Here is a 19850-nt window from a genome sequence, read left to right as displayed (position 1 = left end):
TCTCTGGGCACTGACCTGATTTGCTTATGCAACCACAAGGCATTGCTAGCATAACTGGTTCATGCCTTTGCACCAGACACTTCTTTGAAGGGGAAAGCGCAATGCCACCCCCGAGTCCTTTGTTGTGCTGAACCAATATTGTCTAGTCCTGTGATGCTCTACATCAGGCTTTGTGTATTTTGTTGGCTGTGCTTTTTTTCCTCCTCCTAAAAAGATTTTCTGATTTTTTTAGAAAGTCGGAAAAACTCATTTTTGTTTTCATTAAAATATTTCCTGTTGTCTGATGTCGACGTTTTTCTCCTTTTATTTTCTGCTTTTAATTCATCTCCTGCTAAGGGAGCTCTTGCTTTAAGGTTTTAGTTTAAAGGGAGAAGTTGTTGCTTAGACTGGGTTGCTGTTGAGCTAAGCAGGGCTACAGCAGTAAGTTGAAAGCTCATAATTGATTTTTAAATGTTTGCCTACCTGATTTTTTTTTATGTAACTCTACATGACCATGTTTTTTCCCCATGGCTAATACAGCATCGTTTTGTGCCTCCTTTTGTTACTCATGGAAATTGTGACTGTGGCTTTTACCTTGCGTAATTCTGAATGTAGTTGTATTCTGACAAACATAATTAATGTGCTCTAGATGTGCTCTCTGTGCATGTGCATATGGTGATTTGCCTCTGTTTGCTGTAGATGCACAACAAGTAAGGGAAGGGTCTTTAAAATCCTACCTCTGTCTCTGCGTGTGAGATTGCAGGTCGCACTGATGTACTGGATCACCAGGCAGCGCTCATTGGATTCAGTCATTGCACAGCAATCAATGGACATGGAGCCTTTAGGGAGCGGTGCAGTTAACGTAGCAGCTCCTGAGTTCAGAGTCGAGTGTCAGGACACCCTGAATAAAAAGGGCTAAAGAGTATCTCGTTTTGAATGCAAAGCCTCTGGAACTGAAAGCGGAGATGTGTCACGGGTGGCTGCCAGGCAGCCGTGGATGTGTGTCACTGGTGCGACAGCAAGCTGGCGTTTACACTGCAGTATCTGTCTTTCAGGTGGATAAAGAGACAAACACAGACAGCCTTGCACAGTCTTCTACTGTGGTTCGTCCAAAAGACAAAAGAGCAGCAAATCCACCCCAAGCTCAGTTTGTCAGAGGCAGCACCATCATCCGCTCTAAAACTTTTTCACCGGGACCACAGAGTCAGTACGTGTGTCGGGTAAGGAAAAATGCGATCTTGGGTTTATAAGTGCTGTTCTTCATTAGTGAAAGCGTGGTATCAGTGTTCACTCAGTGTCAGGTCACACTGAAAAATTCAGACTGCTTTCTTCCCATTTGACTTCAGAAGATTTTCCCTTCTCTGGCAGTGCGACTGGCTTCTCAGGAAGTGTCCGCTGCAGTCTTTCACAAAGCTTAATAATTCTGCTTACATCACTGACCATACTTAAGTACACAACCCTGTGATCTTGCTACTAATGTAAGAATGTACTTTTTGTATGTTTCACAAAATATTTGTTGTTTGCTTCCGTTTTCAGCTGAATCGCAGTGATAGTGACAGCTCAACGCTATCCAAAAAGCCCCCCTTCGTTCGAAATGCCATGGAGCGGCGCAGTGTCAGAGTGAAACGGGTAAAAACATCACTGCTTGCTTTTTGTCTAGCACAGACATTGATAAAAAAAAAAAAAAAATGAAAACTGTTTTAAAGGAAGAATTTGCAAATGTAAATCAGTTGCCAAGTGCTTTCGTTCGCAATCTTTTTTTGTGGGGACTATTAAGGCTATTTGATACATCAGAATATGACAAGAATATTTAACTTAGAGCTCACTCAGAAAAATCACTTCGGGAAGATGGTTCCTGGTATCTTCCAGCATATCAGAGTAGGAGTAGCATGAATGTTTCCATATTTATTGTTGTAAGAGTCTTTAGTGCTTACACTGATGAATTGGGGAAGAGAGTGAGGAGAGTGCTTCTTTAGATGCTCAGGTGACCTTGTGCTGATCGGTCAGTGGCACACAGCGAACCCCTGTGCCTGTTGTGATGGTAAACACTGAAATTCCCCTGGGATACTGGTGCTGAGATCTGTCTGCCTTCCTAAGGAGATGGTTTTCTTCAGAATGCTTGTGTTTGAAACTGACAGAAGACAACAGAATGTACGTTGGCAAAAAAAAAATAAAGTTTTTTGTATTGCATTGTTGATTATTCTGAAGATGAAATGCTGGGAAACTTATAAGCAAAGTGTGAAGCAAGCCCTCTTTTATTTGGAGAAGCTGTCATGGAAATCTAGTGGAAACACAAGAATCAAAAGGCCCATTTGTAAGACTTGCTTGAGTTTGTGCTTTCTGTCTTGAGACAGAAAAACAGGATAGAGATGCTTTGCACTCAGAAGTGTTGAAAGAATGGGTCACATGAAGTACTAGGCCTTTGATGAGGGGAGTGCTCTGGGCAGTTCTCACCATTGTGTCCATAAACCCTTTTCTTTTTCAGCCTTCAGTTAAGTCCTTTGGTACAGAGCGTCTAATTCGCACTTCACTAGACCTGGAGCTGGACCTGCAAGCTTCCAAAACCTGGCACGATCGCTTAGTTCAGGAGATCTCTGTGCTGAGAGAACTCAAGGAACAGTTAGAACAAGCTCAAAGTCAGGGTGAAAAAGAGTTACCGCAGTGGGTGAAGGATGATGAGAGATTTCGACTGCTGCTGAGGCTGGTGGAAAAACGAGTAAGTAATACCAATAATACCAGCCTTTGGATTTTATTTAACATTAGAGCAATGTGATTTGAGAAACAAGACTTAAGATGGTCTGGAAATGAAACCTTAGCACTACAGTCATGTGTCTTCCACTTATGGCTACATCAAGCAAGCTACTGGTGATGGAAGTTGAGTCCTTGAGTGTCTTGTTCTCAGATAGGCACAGACTCTGCAGCCTGCAAATAGCACACCTTCCCACAGATACAAAGACTAGGAAGATAGCATTTAAGTCTTTCTCTTAAGAGAAATAATGGCTCAATGAAACTTGTGCATGGATGATCCTGTTGTGGGTTTTTTTTTTTGTTTTTTTTTTTTTTTTTTTTTTTTTAGAATAGGAACTTTTCTAGTTAGTGTATGTGGTGTAGTTGCAGATGTCTGATTTTCCCTGGACTGAATTCCTCCCTGAACTTGTTGGAGTTTGTTGCCTCTTCCTGTAGTCCTGATCCCATGCACAGCAGTTTGCCTTAGCACAAGCATGGGAAGTCACAAACAGCATCTGTTTTGTGAAGTTCAGCCTCCCAGTCCATAGTGGTGTGGAACACCTCAGGGGCACCTGTGCTGTCATCAGACAAACTTTTAAATTCTGATGGCAGAAAAGTGTAGGAGTGAGTTGGTACAAGATGCATGTTGGGGTAGAGCTTGAAAATGGATCCCAATATCTAGCCACATAGGCCAAGCCCCAGAGGGCCAAAGCAGGGTCTGGGAGAATGATCAACCACCCACTGTAGGAGAAGACCAGCTAAGGAACCTAAAGGTGCGTGAGTCCATGGGACCTGATCAGATGCATCCATGGGTCCAGAGGGGACTGGTGGATGAACTGGCCACAATCCATCGTATCTGAGAGCTCATGGCAGTCCAGTGAGGTTCCCAATGACTGGAAGAGGGGAAACATAATGCCCGTATTTAAAAAGGAAAAAAAGGAAAACCTGGGGAACCGCAGGACAGTCAGTCTCACCTCTGTGCCTGCCAAGATAATGGAGCAGATCCTCCTGGAAACTGTGCTAAGGCACATGGAAAATAAGGAGGTGATTGGTGACAGGCAACATGGCCTCATTAGGGGGGAAACATGCCTGACAAATCTCATAGCCTTCTATGATGAGGTTCTAGCATTGGTGGATAGAACAACTGACATCATCAGACTTCTCCAAAGAATTTGACACTGTCCCCTATCTCTAAACTGTCCCCTTGTCTCTAAACTGGTGAGACATGGATTTGATGGATAGACTGTCAACCAAAATGTGATGAACACTTACACTCAAGGAGTTGTGGTCAACAGGTCAATGTCTAGATGGAGATCAGTGACAAGTGGTATTCCTCAGGGGTCAGTATTGGGACTGGTGCTGTTTAACATCACTGTGGGTGACACAGGCAGTGGGATTGAGCGCACCCTCAGCACGTTTGCCAATGGCACTGAGCTGTGCAGTGTGGTCAGCACGCAGGAGGGAAGGGATGGCATCCAGAGGGGCCTGGGCAGGCCTGAGAGGTGGGGCTGTGCAAACCTCATGGGGTTCAGCAAGGCCAAGTGCAAGGTCCTGCAGCTGGGCCAGGGCAATCCCAAGCACAGACACAGGCTGGCCTGAGAATGGATTGAGAGCAGCCCTGAGGAAAAGGAGCTGGGGGTGTTGGCTGACAAGAAGCTTGATATGAGCCAGCAGTGTGGGCTTGCAGCCCAGAAAGCCATACAAGTGTGATAGGAGGAGGAGTAATTGCTTTAAACTTTTTTTTAAGTAGCTCTAAGGAAGAAATTGTTCACTCAGATGGTGGTGAGGCCCTGGCCCGAAGAAGCTGTGGGAGCCCCATCCCTGGCAGTGCTCAAAGCCAGGCTGGATGTGGCTTTGGGCAACCTGGTGTGATGGGAGGTGTCCCTGCCCATGGCAGGGGGTTGGAACTAGGTCATCTTTAAGTCCCTTCTAACTCAAACCCTTCTATGATTCCATGTTCTTCAATGAGCTGATCAACTGGCTTAAAATAAAGATGATACAAAGAAGACAGATATCAGCCATGATTCATACCAAAGGGCTGGAAGAAAACCTTATGAAAAGCTCTCTTGATTACAGTGGTTAGCTGACAAACCTTCAGTTTTTAGCTTCTGTGGTTTCTAATTCCAGAGTTAGCAGTTTCCAAACGCTGCAGGTCTGCAGCTAAAATGCTGCTGTATTGAGAGATTTGGTTGGATAAACTGATTCCTCCTGGAAGCATGGAAGCAAAAACGGATTTTTTTTCATTATTTTTGAGGTGGAAAAAACAGAACACAAGTGTGAGCTCAAAGCCGATAAAATGATGAGAGCTGCTGCCAAGGATGTTCACAGGCTACGAGGGCAGAGTCGGAAGGAGCCTTTGGAAGTACAGTCATTCAGGTATTAGCATATCAATAATAAAGGGAGGAAAACTTGACTACCTTGACTTTTTTTGTGGAGTCCTAAGGTACTGATAAAGTTCATCTTTGTAGTAGTTAACGGTTCCGCTTCAACATATTTCTGTATTTTCATATCAAAGTCTAAGATCTGAGAGTCAGAAATTAGCTGCAGCACTGCAAGCGATCACAAGGCACCTAGAACTACTCCAAACCATTCCTCACCTGGCACCAAATTTGCAAATCCTCTGCTTAATGCAGAAGCAGCCCTTTGCTTCTGTAAGTAACATGCTCATAATGGTAAAAAACGAGCCTTTCTGAAATGGCTCTTTTGATAAGGTCAGCGCCGTGAGCTTAACTGTAACAGTACCTCATGTATGCTGTGTAAATAAAAGGTGTAGCTTGTGCAAGGGCGTGCTGCTGCTCTTCGTGGTGACAGCTGGTGGGATAAATTCTCATGTAGATGATAGACATTGCTGGCAGGACTTCTGTTGCACTAACACCTGGTCATCTCTTTCTAGAGAGAAAATGGCATTTTTCACACGGCCGAGGATCAACATTCCAACGCTCTCTGCGGACGACGTGTGATCGCCATAAAGTATTTGCTTTCTGGACAGTTCTACAAGTGCAGTTTGGTTTTTGAAGTTATTTATGTGGTATTACGAAGGCACCGAGGCATTTGTACATTAGAGCTTTCGTCAGTATGTGGATGTTTTAAAGACTTCTAGCTTGAGTTGCATCATCACAAAAACCAGCATTAAAGTGACAAGATTGTATAGTTTGTATATTTAGGAATGTATTTTTTGGGAAATAGAATTTTAAATGAGAACAAATCCAGCATCAGGTGCTGTTATTCTTCAATAACCCTCTTTAGACTTTTTGTACAGCTCCTCCTGTTCCAGGCTGGACTGCAATAAGCTGACCCCGCGCCGCTGTGACCGAGGCCCCGTGTGCGGGGTGACGGAGGCCCCGTGAGCTCTGCTGTGTATGGGGGGGGCCTGGGGGGCCCTGGGGCCGGGGGGGGGCCGCCTGTTGATGCCGTGCCGCGGGTGGAGGGCCGCAGCCTCGCTGCCCCTGTCCCAATAAAGCAGCCTTCCTGCACCACCGGCCTCCTGCTTTGCTGCGCCGTGACAGCCCGGGGGTGTGCCGGGCAGGGGGGGGTGGAGCTGAGGGGACAGCGCTGCTCGGCAGAAATGGGGGGCACGGTGCTGGGCGTGCTGCCTGGGGACACGGCTGGGGGGGGACACTGGGGGGGGGTGGCAGCACCGGGTCCCCCTCCCAGCCCTCAGCGGAGCCTCCGCCACACCAGGCGGCGCTGCGGCAGGGCCCGGCCCCCCCCGCCCGCCTCCTGCCGTCCCCTCCCTTCCCCTTCCCCTTCCGCAGCCCGGGATGGAGCCGCGCGTGGCGGAGGCTGTGGCACGGCTGGGCCGGCAGGTGCGGGGGGCAGAGCCGGGGCCGGGCGGGTGCCCCGGGGCCGGCTGCTGGGGGCTCGGGGCTGCCCCGAGGGGGAGGCGGGGGCGAGGCGGGGCCCAGCAGCAGCCCCCAGCGCCCGGCGGTGTGAGGGAGCAGCCCCGGCCCCGGCCCCGGCCCCGGCCCCGGGGCTCGGCCGTTCCTCAGAGCCCGCGGGGTGGGGGTTGAGGCCGTGCGGGTGGAGGAGCCTCTGCTCGGCCTGGCTTGTAGCATTAACACGGGGAAGAAAGCTGTGGTAACATTCTGGTCGTTTCGTCTCCTGCAAGCCTTGCCTTGGGTGGCTGGAAGGAGTTGTGGTTGCGGAGGACGACCAGAAATGAATTCTGCTCTGAAAGGCTCCCCAGGGGTGCTGAAAGGTCTCAGGGGCTGCAGCCCGGGGGTATTTGTAATGCAGGAAGAGTACCTGAGAGCTGCTCGGGGGCTGGGACGTGTAGGGATGCCCATTTATTTCAAAAGCAGAAAATAAAAAAACTTTCTGGGTCTGTGCGATATTTGGCCTCAGTGCAAAACTCTCCCAAGGGTCTGACTCGCTGGCCTGTCCTGCAGCTGGCGGCTTTGCTGCACAGCGGGTGGTCCTGCGTGGGCACGGAGTTTGCAGGTAGTGTGATACTAGAGTAGGACAGAAAGTTTGTGCTTTTGTAAAGCACATCAACTGTGGTGGTTTGTACAGACAGAGGGGGAATTAGGTGAGTTTAAACTTCAATTATTTGTGTTGCTGCTCCAGTGTTGTCTTAAGTCAGTTTGCTGCAATGCTGCTTACTTAAATTTACAGTAAAACAACTGCTCGTTAATGCAATGAAATCCCTCTTCCACTATTTTAAATTTGAAGTTGTCAGTTTTTTTTTTTAAACACATCTGTGAGTTCTATCAAATGCTACCAGGTCAGGCCAATAAGAAAAGTATAAAATAAGACAAAAATCTGTCAAGGGGGAAGGTAGGTGTATGTATGTAAGAGCAAAGCAGGCTGATTGAGGGGTGCGGGGGGATGTCTGCCTTCATTAAAAAAAAAAAAAAAAAAAAAAAAAGAATAAGCTGCAAAAGGAACAGCTCAAATGGGGTATTTGAAGTGAGTTATTTTTAAGATACAGCATTGCTTTTAGATGATTTGTGTTTGATAAGTGCCAAAACAGAGGTTTTGATTTTTTTTAATCCCAAAGCCCTGTTTCTTCATGCTGAACCTGCAGGAAGCATCCTGTTCTCCTGTAGTGGAGACCTTGAGGTAATAAAAGAAGTGCACTGGAAATGCTGAAGCCCAAGCGCGAATGAAGAATGACCTTAAAAGTATTGATTTTCAGCTTGCTCCGTAAATAGGGCTGTCTTAAGATGGTTTTGGGCCCAGCTCAGGAATTTTGAGCATCTGCAGTTGGTTCTGCTGGCACCTGTGGGAGCTGCTGTTCGGTGGTAACACTGGGCCAGGGGATTTGATGACCCCAATTTTTTCCTTAATGAAATATTCTGGTTATTTCGAGTAAGCAAGCCCTTTTGATAAGGTTTTGGTGGCCTATTTGCCTCTGATGCTAGCCAGGGCTGCTCCCTGCTGTGAGAACCCCCGACGAGCGCATCAGCGACACGAGCGCTGCTGGGACAGTTCCTGCAGCCTCTGGGCGTGTTTGTGGACCAGGTTTGTGGCTGATGGGCCAGGGGAGGAAAACAGGTGGACTTCAGAGATGAAGTTTCAGATCCCTGGTTTCACGGGGGGGCTGCGTGAGGGGAGGTCCTGCTCCTCGCAGCAGCTTCTCCCTGGTTATAAAAGTGCCCGTGGGTGAGGGGAGGCTCTGGGTCAGCACCCACAGCTCTGCCGCTGCTCCCAGCTTCACCTAGAGAGGGCGGGGGGCAAGACAGCTGAAAGCTGAAGTTTGTTTATTTGGAGAATAAAAATGAAATTCCCGTTTTCTCCTAAACACCTTAACCCCAAGGTAAGGCAGGATTGAGTGGGGAGGTGGGAGCACATGCTGCCAACACGGCTGTGAGGCAGCACACTGACTCCTGGGCATCTCAGTCACGTCGGCGTTGGAGCTTGCTGGAGTTGTGCGAGCGGTTGTGGTTTCACCCTCTGAAGGAGAAAACGTGGCCTAGCTAGTGAGAGTGGAACTGGCTGAAGCTTGAAGGAGGCTGCAGGGAGTTTGGAATCAAAACTTTGACATCTTTATTAGATACAAAAGCTGGAGAAAATGCCTTTTTTTTGAGCCTAAATTTCATTAGCTTGACCTGTTGTCTTTCTTGCGCTTCTGTCTTGAGATCAGTAAGATTATTACCACACTGACCATTTTTAAGAATGTGTCAGAATCCATGTTTTCGGCACAAATAGAAACCATCTTTAAACGAGGATCGTTTGGAAATACTCTACTTACACATCATTGTCGTTACCTTTATGAGACACAACCAGAAGTGTATAAAGATCCTGCCGCTCCTCATCTTCTGTTCCCTTTCTCCAGGAATCACAGTGTGTCCATTTAATTTGCTTTTCAGGAAAACGAGATTAAGTTGCTAACTGCAGAAATCGAGCGCCTGAAGAATTTTGGATGCTTGGGAATCTCCCCGAGTTTGGAAGGGTTGCGAGACGAAAACGCAAAACTTAAATATCGGTTAAATTTCCTTCGGAAGGTAAGGGAATGAGGAATTAGCACTGCGTTACGTGCTTTTGTTGTCATTAGGACAAGGTAAATTAATTACGTCCATTTGTTACAGCTAGTAAGGTGTGACAGCATGCTCTCTCTGCATTCTCGTGTCCTAAGTGTCGGTGGCACTTGAAATGTTTCCTGGGTCTTTGCTTTATGCAAAATGTCAGTGGGTTAATAAGCCCACGCTGCTCTGTGTTGAGTGGTCGTGTAACAGGCAGCCCAGCGGAGGTCCCTGCCAGGGTCACTGACAGAAGAGTGAGAAGCAGAGCAGGATGTGACTGCTCCTCACACGCCTTTTGTGTTCTGCTTTTTCAGAGCCTTCAAGAGGAAAGAAGTAAAACAGCGAAAAGCATGATTAATATCAACAGCTGTCTTCAGGAGGTCTTCGGAGCTGCTATCCAGGCTGCGTACCCAGATTTAGAAAACCCTCCACTAGTGGTGACCCCAAGCCAGCAGCCCAAATTTGGGGATTATCAGTGCAACAGCGCCATGGGCATAACACAGGTAAATCTGAACGACCTTCCAGAGGGAAGCGAAGTGGGAATGTTGCCTGCTGGAAGCTAAGTGGTAGACAGCACCCTGAGAGCTGCAATATTGGAACTGTTTTAGGTTCGTTGCCTCTGGGCTGAGAACTTACTGAATATTTAACAGTATTTTAGGAGACACTGGCCCTCACAAGGCAGGTCTTCCAGTCTCATGTTTAGATGTCATGTTTAGATGACTGTTGTGAGGCAGGAGAGTGTCTGAGTTACACGTGTGTGCCACAGAAAAACGGCCCAGTCTGTGCCCACTTGATGCTCGTGTTCCTCTGGCTGCTGTTACCCAACCGTTCACCAAGGGGCTGCTGTGAGCATCTGTGGTCAGCGGGCATTCTGTTAACCGATCAAAGCTCAGGACGTGTGTTTGTTTTGTTACGATGCTCTGGCCTTGGAGGTTTTCAGGCAGCTGTAACAACAGCTCTGCTTTGCAGAACACTTCTGATGTATGTGCAAAGGAAGGAGCCCGTGTTTTTTAATCCTGGCAAGTATCAACCTCAAAAATTATGGCATTGCTGCTTTGTAGGAGATACTTGGCCAAAGAGAGCCCGGACAGAACAGGAGACATTTCAGGCATTGCTCAGTGGGATCGGTCTGTGTCGGAGTACAAGCAGGAGGTGAGGGAGAAAGGTGCTGCGTTCTGTGTGAGGTGTTGGCTGCCCCTGCTTCCAACGCATTGATGCCTTGGAGCGAATAGGCAGACTCTTTGTAATCACAGATCTTTTATTTTACAGTGTACATTCACAACAGAAGCAACTTTTATTTTTGTGTTCTGTTATTAATTCACCTTTCTTGATGTTAGATTAAACTTGAACTTGCCCTGACACTGGCCCAGGTTGTGACCTGTGGTCTCCACGTCTGTTGTCGTGCCCCAGTGAGTTTAGCTCGCGGGCAGCACCGGTACGTGCCGGCCAGCAGGCTCCTGGCCTGAAGTGCCAGGGCGGAAGCAGCCCGCACAGACCCGAGCCGTCTTCCTCGGTCTTGTTAGCGCTGCTCGCATGCTGTGGCTGGGCTCTGGCCAGAGGAGCGCGCTGGGTGACTGCACTGCCACACGCGTTCAGGGCTTTGCCATTTTTCTGACCGCTGCTTTACCCCAATTAAGTCTCTGTTAGGATTCTTGAGCAGTCCTGGCTTCCCAGTGTCAGCGATGTTCGCATAACTCCGTGTCTGAACAGTCCTCGTCAAGCCACAGCTTCAAGTTCACGGTTGTCAGCAGAGCCAAGCTCCTCGTGCTGGGCTTGGCTGTGGAGTTTGTTCCTTGGAGAGGCACACAGGGTATGCGGGGCCTGAGCCTGGGGACACTCACACATCACAGCATAAGCAGCACAGCAGAGGCAGGGGGTGCAGCAGTCCTTTCTCTGAGAGCAGCAGGTTATGTCCTTCCCACCAGCCGAAGTTGTGGGGACGTGGTGCATCTCCCCGTGGCACCCTGCTCCCGCGGGGTGTCCCCTGGGAGGACCAGGACGCGTCCTGACCGGGCAGCACCCCTACGTGCCAGGCAGCCACCTCTCCCTCCGCTGCGCTGGCGTGGAAACAGCCCTCACAAATGTGTTCTGTGTGCTGGGAGCTCGTTAGCGTGTTAATGCCTGGGGCTGGAGCCAGGAGCTCTGCTCACTCCTCGGAGTAACAGGAGTGCAGGGACTGTTCCTGGAATGATTCAGAGGACTTGCAGTAAGCTGGTACAGCATGGTTATTATCTGGTTTTGCATGTGTTTTTTTTTTCCCTGTAGTTTGGGTAGCATTGAAGTTGATCCCTACAGAAGGTTTCTTTTCTTGCCCTTTCCAAGCCTTTACTGTTTTGCAAAGATGCTGTAACGATCAGCAGTGTGGCAGGTATGCACAGTAGGGTCTGTGCTTTCTGTTTCTTTTGTGGAATGTTTTGGAGGGTTGAATTTTACTGGATCTTGTTGCATTTCAGATCCTGCTCAAAACCAAGGAACAGAAGGTTAGTCCGAGAGAAATTGCTGAGAAAATAACAAAAAATATTCCTGCGAACGAGTGCATTGAGAAGGTTGAAATTGCTGGGCCTGGTACGGTACTTTCATGCTCTACCCCTTGTATGTTTTAAAGCTGTTAGGGCAATTTTATACAGGATGGGGATCAGAGAAGCTGAGCTGAGTTCAGCTGTTGTGTTATTTAAAACTGGTATTATGGGATGAGTGAGCTGCTTCTGTCTTGGTGAGCTCTGTAGCCCCCAGAGGTGTGCAGCAGCAGCAATCTGCCTCTGTTTTAACTTGGCTGCTGCAGTCCTCAGCCCTTTATTTAGATTTTTTTCCACTGATCCTTGAGGGATCAGCCTTGCACCTTTGAACATTAGTGATGGGTGTAGGGTCACAGTCATACAAAACCACTGGAGAAATACATGTAGGTGTGCCCTGCTCAGCTGAGACCGGGAGTGCTGGCTGTTGGGTGGGTGGCGAGGAGGCCTTGCCCTCTCAGCACGGAGGCTGTTGACTGCTGCCTCTGCCTCGGCCCTGTACCCAGGCAGAATACGAGGGCTCCTGTTCCTTAGGGCTGCGGTGTAAAGGCAAGGATCATGGCCCAGGCCTTCGGGATGCTTGGGCACTTCATTCACCAGCTCTAAGAAGGAGAAGTAAAAGAAGGCTAGAAAGCAGAATTTGGTTTTGTATCCTGCAAACCCTGGCAAGATTATTTACTTTCTCATAAAGAATGGTTTTCTAGATTCAGCTTTGAGTGACAGCATGCAAAAAGGGAGTTGTCAGTGGTCTTGCTTGCAGAATCTGACTCCTGTGGTTGTGTGAAACACAAATAGAAGGCTCTGTTAATGTGGGAGCAGAAATTGTCTTCTAGTGATGGCTTTGTTGTCTTGTTGCTGAAAAAATTTCATTTAGTCAAGCTAACTTCATATTCTCTTGTCCTTGATGCAAGGAAACAGAAATTGAAAAAGTGCCTTAAAGCAGTTTTGCAGCCCCAACACTCATTGCTGGTTTTCTCCTCCAAAGGTTTTATCAATGTCCACTTGAGAAAGGATTTTGTGTCGAAGCAGCTGAGCAGTTTATTGATGAACGGAGTTCAACCACCGGCTGTTGGCAAAAGGAAAAAGGTATGGCAGTACGGAGGGGGGCATCTTGCACACATGCAGCTGAAGTGTGTGCTGGACAGCTTCGAAATCCCCCTCCAGAGAGATTTGTTGAGTAGATGGCCGTGTCAGCTGGTTGTCGGGGTGGCATTTTTGTCACTTGGGGTCTGGGGGCCATCGGTGGGCCCACGTGTACCAGCTGTGGTTGCTGGGGGGTGAGGGACAGGGATATCCCAGGGCTCCCAACACCCCCCCGTGAAACACATGGGATGTGGTGATGGCTGTTGCCTTTATTCATGTATTTCTTTTGTACTGTGTCTAAGGTGGTGGTGGACTTCTCTTCCCCCAACATTGCCAAGGAGATGCATGTTGGTCACCTGCGGTCCACCATCATTGGGGAAAGCATGTGCCGCCTGTTCGAGTTCGCAGGTTATGACGTTCTGAGGTGAGAGCTGATTTTGGGATGGGATGGGCTGCTTTGGCTAAATGTCTGCAGTACCTCTGTACGCTTCGGTCGGTATTGGGCTTTTTGATAAGCACTTCATAAATAATCCTCTCTGCAGTAAGCTCCTGAACTGAGCAAGTGTAGCAGGGTTAGGGATCCAGATGGGCAACAGCTTCGCTGCATTGAACCTTGGGAAGAGGGCAGCTTGCCTGTTTTCGGCTTCTCGTATTGTGTGTGTTTGGTTTTTAGAATACACATATTTAAAATGTACGATTTTAAAATATATGTTTGAGAAATCATCTTTATTGTTCTCTTTAATTGCTTCAAGGTTAAACCATTTAGGAGATTGGGGCACCCAGTTCGGAATGCTCATTGCTCACCTCCAAGACAAATTTCCAGATTACTTAACTGTTTCTCCTCCCATTGGGGATCTCCAAGCTTTTTACAAGGTATTTGTAGCAAATAAACATGATATTTATGTCAACACCTAAAAAGCAGGTTTAGGAGGTTTACAAACCTGCAGCGCAGTTTTAGAGAAACAAAGGGAATCATGTTAATAGATTATTGCAATTACCTGCCAATAGATAATGAATCTGGTCTCGAGTTGTCCATGTGGGGCGTGATTAAAGGGCTTGTCTTTTGAGACAAGTGTGCTTTGAGAGCCTGTTATGAAAGTCCCCCCCGTTGTTTCGGGGGAAAACAGGTGCTTCGTTCATGTAGTGTGTTTTACCATAGGAATCCAAGAGGAGATTTGACACAGAGGAGGAGTTTAAGAAACGAGCCTACCAATGTGTGGTGCTGCTGCAGAGCAAAAACCCAGACTTCATTAAAGCGTGGGAACTGATCTGTGACGTGTCGCGGAAAGGTGACTTTGCCAGGTTCAGAAACATGTCTCAGCAGTTGAACAGTGTGGTTTTCCTCACCTTTATGTCTGAGTCCATCCTCTCGTTTTCTTAAAGAAATCACTGCCGCCCTGCTGTAAGAAGCTTAAAGTAAAAGGATGATAGAGCCAAAGTACTGGGCTGCCTGTGGAGGGTTTCAGCTAAAACTTTTGTCTCCTCAGTCTAGTCTGAGTCCTAGTCTGATAGCTTGACCCAGAGACAGAAAACATTTAGGGATTTGCTGTACCCATTGGTAAACATATGCCACTGAATTCCCACTGTGTACGTTTAATGGAAGTATTTTGATCCGTTTCCCTCCTCAAGAGTTCCAGAAAATCTACAACTGCCTGGACATCACACTCATCGAGAGAGGGGAGTCATTCTACCAAGAGATGATGAAAGATATTGTGAAAGAATTTGAAGATAAAGGTGAGGCTTTTGGTCTTGGAATCAGAAATTCTGCAGATGTCAGCATGAGCGAGGTAACCCCACTCCTATCCAATGAGGTGTAGGACTCATTCTTGCAAAGCTGCATTTTCCACACCCTTGCTCTTTTTCTCAGTAACGTTTCCTGAGTGGATCTTTGGTGGAATTTCCTCCCAAAGAAGCATTAGCAGAACTGAGTCTTATGTGTATCATTCCAGAAAGTGTGAATCTGCTGACACCAAGAGCAGTTTGTGTGTGATGTTTGTAGGAAATAGTGAGAGGTACTACTGGAATTCACTGCATCTTCAGCAGATACTCAAGGAGCAGTGTATGAGAGACTTCTCAGTCTTGGTGTTGGGAGTAGAGGAGAACTTGAATCTGAGAAGTCTCTCTGAAGACAGTGGCATGTTGGGATCATGTTGACTTTGAGACTCACAAGAGGCCAAATGGACCATAATGAGTCTCTGGTTTTATGTGGTCCTGTTTAGATTTAGAAACTCTAGGTCCCTTTTAGAAAGGCCAGATCTGACCAGATCTGCTTTCTTGTGCGTGCTGTTTTGTTCTAGAAGTGCAATACAAAATATGACACGGCTGGTGAGGGAATTCTCTTTTTATTTTTATTTTAGACATCAGTTTTTAATGTGAGTGCATGGTGCTTTCCTTCTGGTAGCATCTAGAATGGGACGTGTCCCTGTCCTGCCCCCCGAGCCTCCCCCCGTGATGTGACACACGATGTGTTCCGTTGCTTTCCTAGGATTTGTCCAGGTGGACGATGGGCGGAAGATTGTCTTTGTGCCAGGTTTCCCCGTCCCGCTGACCATCATGAAATCAGATGGAGGTTACACGTATGACACATCAGACTTAGCTGCCCTTAGACACAGGCTGCGTGAAGAGAAGGCTGATATCCTCATTTATGTTGTGGACAGTGGCCAGGTGAGTACGTCAGCCCCTTCTGTCACTGCTGCTACAGATCAGAAAGTATTTAAATGACAGATACAGCAGTGTTGTAGGTAGAATGCTGCAGGCGTGGTATATTGCCTTTTGTCCTCATTAGTGTAATGGGGGATCTAATTTGGTGACTGGTGATCTCTGTGGAGAGCCCTGGAGATCCCAAATGATTACGGATACCCAGTCACCACTGGAGGTTGGTTAAACCTAAATCTCAGTAGAATAGTCTGAAATGAGATTTGTGCTGCTTACACATTGGCCTCTTCTTATCTGAGGAAACACAAGGTTGTCAGCAGCGTGTCTGAGCAGTGATGTGAATTCACTGGTTGCTGCTTCTGTAAGCCAGGCAAACCCTCTGAAAGGTTAAACTTTCTGAGGTGGAGCTCTTCTGTGGAGCTAGAAACATTTACAGTCTCATTGTGAAGGTGGTGAAGCTGTCAGGAAAACCCTACCTGGAAGTGTGGGTTGAGACCTGGCTGTTGGTGTTTGTTCCTTGCAGTCGGTGCATTTGCAGACAGTGTTTGCAGCTGGACAGATGATCGGCTGGTACGATCCCAAAGTGACCAGAGTGACCCACGCTGCATTCGGAGTGGTGCTGGGAGAAGACAAGTAAGTCTTTGGAGGTAGTTTTTCCTCTGTGTGTGCTCTGGATGCTTGAGTGACTTGCCCATTCCCCACCAAGCAAAACACATCACGTGCTGCGCAGTTACTTGTACCTGCGTCGCTGTACTGCGTGTCAGGGCCCTCTGAGGCACGTGGTTTTGGTGCTGCAGTCTGGTTCCTTCTGGGGCCTGGCCTCTGCTGCCTGCTGTGTGGGGAGAGGACCAGGAATCAGCCCGGGGAACGGCTGGTGGCAGTGCTGAGGAAGGTGTTGTGAATATTGAGTGGCCATGGTAAAGGCCGTACTTCCCTTGTTCCCTGCCTGCCCTGTGGTGGATGGAATGAAAGTTGGGAAAAGAACCTCTGGGGTCTGGTCTGCCGGCTCCCTTGTGCTCCGGAGGTGTTTGTGTGAAGTGACACAACCAGTGCGCTCCTACAGCCTCGTGGCGCTGCAGAGCGAGAGGTTTTGCTGTAGGTTTGTTACAAAAGTAAAGGTGCCTTGCTGGGCTGGAGTCGTGTGCTGGTGTTGTGTCCTTCCTAATGCCTGGGACAGCTCTGAGTGGTGGAGCCTTTCTGCCCCTCCCAGGTCCCCACCTGTGTTCTGGCAGGTTCCTGCACTTCCTGCTAGGTGTAGCTGCCTGGTGTCAATTTCTTCAATACAGAGCAATTTGTGGGCATGTGCTTTTTTATCAGCCAAGGGTTCGAGCAGGTGAAATTCCTGCGAGCAGTTCAGGTGCATGTCCTGGATCTGTCTGGGCACACGCTAGGCAGAGGGTGGGAGTGTTTTGCCTCTTACACAGGTGGTCATTTTGGCTGTGTGTTTTCAGGAAGAAGTTCAAAACTCGTTCAGGGGACACAGTGCGCCTCATAGATCTGCTGGAAGAAGGGCTGAAACGAGCCATGGACAAGCTGAAAGACAAGGAACGGGACAAGGTAGCTCATCTTTCCTGAGAACTTCCCAGATTTGTTCACAAACTTACAAATTCCACATTCTGAGTGTGAGCTGAGAATATGGGTGCAGCCAAACTGCCCAGGAGGTGCTGTGGGATGTGTGCAGAATCAGTGGTGTTATCTGGGAGCAGCTGGGGCAGGAGGGTGCTGCCATGGGGAAAGGAGAACCCCTGGGTACGTAGCCGTGAGGAGATGGAAGCTGCAGGCAGCGAGCTGGCCGCCGGCTGGTGCTGCAGAGCTTTTCGGGGAGCCGGGAGGGGAGCTGGGCCTGGCGGGATGTGAAGTTGCAGCCTCGGCCTGCTGGGCTGGGGGTGTGCGGGGCACTTTGGGGTCAGGCTTCACCCTCTCCCTCAGGCACTGTGGCTGAGTTGGCCGGACGGCCTTTGCTTAAAGAGGTTCTGCCGTGGGTGCTGATCGCATGGAGAGAGCTGCACGGCGTGGGCCACAGAATGGGGCAGGAGCAGGCTGCCCGAGCACCGTGCGAGGCAGTGGAACTGGGAGGTGAAGCTCCTGGGTGCTGCGCAGCACAGGCTGAAAGCTCCTCTTTTAAATGGGAATAGCAGGAAGCTCGGGGGAAAAAAATACACCATAAAGATCTCCCAAGGACACACATGATTCAGACACAGAGTGCTTTGCCCTGCCGACAGGGCGTTGCTGTACCAGAGAGGTGTTTTATGAGAGTCTGGATTATCCAAAATGCTCTGCAGGGGTTGCAGGGGCAAGTGTGTGTTTGTGAGAAGCAAGAGCACAGGGTGAATGTCAAACGCGTGTGGTAGCGAGAACACGATGGGTCCTTGGGCCTTCAGGAGCAGGGGCAGTGCAGTCAGCATTAGCCTGAGCAGGGCGGCCACGCTGTCTGAATGCAAGAGAAGCGAGGGGCAGAGATGGGGTCTGGTCCCTGGGGGTGGGTGTGAGCCTGTGCCACGTACCCTGTGGGTGAGCTCCTCACAGCTGCCGGCGCTCTGCTCCTGAGCCGCGCTGTGCCCAAGGCTGCGTGCTGTGGCTCCTGAGGGCGTTCCTCCTCCTGACTGTCACCTGTTCTGAAATCGTAACAGGTCCTCACGGCAGAAGAGCTGAGAGCTGCCCAGACGTCAGTCGCGTTTGGATGTATCAAATACGCAGATCTCTCCCACAACAGACTAAATGACTACGTGTTCTCCTTCGACAAGATGCTGGATGACCGAGGAAATACAGCTGCTTATTTGCTGTATGCCTTCACGCGGATCAGGTAGGTTGAGCACGCTGGGAGTCACTCGGAGCTAGCCTCTGATGCTCTCTGAATGCTCTCTGATGCTCTCCTTTGTGCAAAGGAGATGTGGGGGAAGGAGTGACATAGCTGCGTCAGTGCTGGTAGGGTTAGTTGGTTTGAGAAGCGAGCTCTGTCGCAAGTTTGTGTTTGTCTTTGGAGACTGTGTCCTGTGTTACCTGACACAGGGCCCTGCTGTGTGCCATGCACCAAAGGCATCCCGGGCCCTTTAGCTAGCAGGGAGGGAGCTGCGAGGTTCTAGGTAATTCCTTTTGAGGATTTGGGTGGCCAGAGAGGGGTGAGTCTGTGTTCCAGCAGCTGCTCACCATTGCCATACCCCACAGAGCTTTTCTGGCACCCTGAGCCCTGCTTGGCTTGGCAGCACGGGCCCTGCCGAGTCCCCTGCAGTGCCCCGAGGGCTCGCTGCGAGGCCTGGGGCAGGGTTGGTGGTGGGACCTTACACACAGTTCTGGCACACTGCAGGGCTATTGCTCGCCTGGCCAACATCGACGAGGAGATGCTGCGGAAGGCAGCCAGGGAGGAGGTGCTCGTCCTGGACCACGAGAAGGAGTGGAAGCTGGGCAAGTGCATCCTGAGGTTCCCCGAGATCCTGCAGAAAATCCTGGAGGATCTGTTGCTGCACACGCTCTGTGACTACCTGTATGAGCTGGCCACCACCTTCACTGAGTTCTACGACAACTGCTACTGCGTTGAGAAGGACAGGCAGAGCGGTGAGTGTTGGCCTATGGGGCTGCACGTGCCTTGGCACAAGCCAGAGCACAGGCGATGCGCAGGGCGTTTCCTGGTCCCGGGAGGGCTGGTGTTGTGTTACCAGCTGCTGCAGAGCAAATGCTGCCAGGTGGGAGGATGGAAGGCGGCTGGCACAGCTGTGCCATCTTCTGTCCGTGAGCAGGAAGGTCGAGCAGGAGCTGCGAGCAGCCAGGCGGCTGAAACTCGGTGGCTGGTCAGTCAGCCTGGCTCGGAGAGGAGGGGAGGGAGGGAGCTCGCCGTGCCCAGCCCCAGGGCAGGTGGTGGGTGGGTGGGTCCCCAGAGGAAGGGCGGAGCAGCTGCTCAGAACCAACACCATCTCCTACCTTGATGTTTTCGCAGGCCAGATCGTGAAGGTGAACATGTGGAGGCTGCTGCTGTGCGAGGCCACTGCCATGATCATGGCCAAGGGCTTTGACATCCTGGGCATTAAGCCCGTGCAGAGGATGTAGCTGTTCCCTGTGGGGTGACAATAAAAGGACTGAACAGCTGGAGGTGTCTGTGTCTGTTGGGGTGGGGTTCTGCTATGGGAAGGTGCTCTAGGGGAGCAGCACCCTGAGGGAGGAAGGGAAGTAAGAACGGGAGGGGACACAGGAGCATGACTTCAGAAGCTGCAGGTACAGAGGCAGACGAGAGGCTGTGGACACAGCTCAGAGCATTTCTGTGCGTAGGAACTGAACCCCACAGGCCTATACCCACCCCCAGGGCTGCTCTGCTGTAGCCTACAGGTTGTTGGAGGGCTGAGAGCTATGACAACACCCAAGTGTCCTTCTGGGAAACCACCCAACCACCATATGGACACACACAATCCCAGAGCTGACCTTGTTCTGATTATATCCA

General features: G+C 49.5%; 3 protein-coding genes across 9 annotated transcripts in view; 2 read left to right on the top strand and 1 right to left on the bottom strand.

Moving 5' to 3' along the window:
• The window catches only part of WWC1 (WW and C2 domain containing 1), a 69852-nt gene extending 63673 nt beyond the window's left edge, over positions 1-6179 (top strand). For both annotated transcript variants that reach the window (XM_084535776.1, XM_084535777.1), the window contains exons 19-23: positions 1035-1199; positions 1516-1608; positions 2465-2695; positions 4961-5082; positions 5600-6179. In XM_084535776.1, the coding sequence (XP_084391902.1) occupies positions 1035-1199; positions 1516-1608; positions 2465-2695; positions 4961-5082; positions 5600-5666 (678 nt within the window). In that variant the 3' untranslated portion in view covers positions 5667-6179. The remainder of the gene's footprint in view (positions 1-1034; positions 1200-1515; positions 1609-2464; positions 2696-4960; positions 5083-5599) is intronic.
• Positions 6180-6423: 244 nt separating this feature from the next.
• Positions 6424-19498, top strand: RARS1 (arginyl-tRNA synthetase 1). 2 transcript variants are annotated; one of them, XM_084535775.1, is made up of 15 exons: positions 6424-6512; positions 9018-9152; positions 9485-9673; positions 11624-11735; positions 12669-12769; positions 13069-13190; positions 13519-13639; positions 13926-14055; positions 14396-14500; positions 15252-15430; positions 15945-16054; positions 16873-16978; positions 18052-18224; positions 18726-18973; positions 19353-19498. In XM_084535775.1, exons 1-15 carry the CDS (start codon positions 6468-6470, stop codon positions 19460-19462), a joined length of 1986 nt encoding a protein of 661 aa, XP_084391901.1. In that variant the 5' UTR covers positions 6424-6467; the 3' UTR covers positions 19463-19498. The 2 variants fall into 2 exon arrangements, with proteins under 2 accessions (XP_084391901.1, XP_084391900.1); XM_084535774.1 differs by having other exon boundaries at positions 6426-6512; positions 18726-19498.
• Positions 16073-19850, bottom strand: part of LOC311444532 (rho GTPase-activating protein 7-like) — a 52087-nt gene continuing 48309 nt past the window's right edge. For all 5 annotated transcript variants that reach the window (XM_084535768.1, XM_084535769.1, XM_084535770.1 and 2 more), the window contains exons 13-14: positions 19337-19469; positions 16073-16253 (exon numbers count right to left, since the gene is read on the bottom strand). The gene's annotated coding sequence lies outside the window, so the exon portion shown is untranslated. The remainder of the gene's footprint in view (positions 16254-19336; positions 19470-19850) is intronic.

This window comes from Aythya ferina, assembly GCF_964211825.1.
Source record: "Aythya ferina genome assembly, chromosome: 14".
NCBI lineage: Eukaryota > Metazoa > Chordata > Aves > Anseriformes > Anatidae > Aythya > Aythya ferina.
Note: the sequence above shows the minus strand (reverse complement) of the source record. Positions and strands in the feature narration are given on the sequence as shown.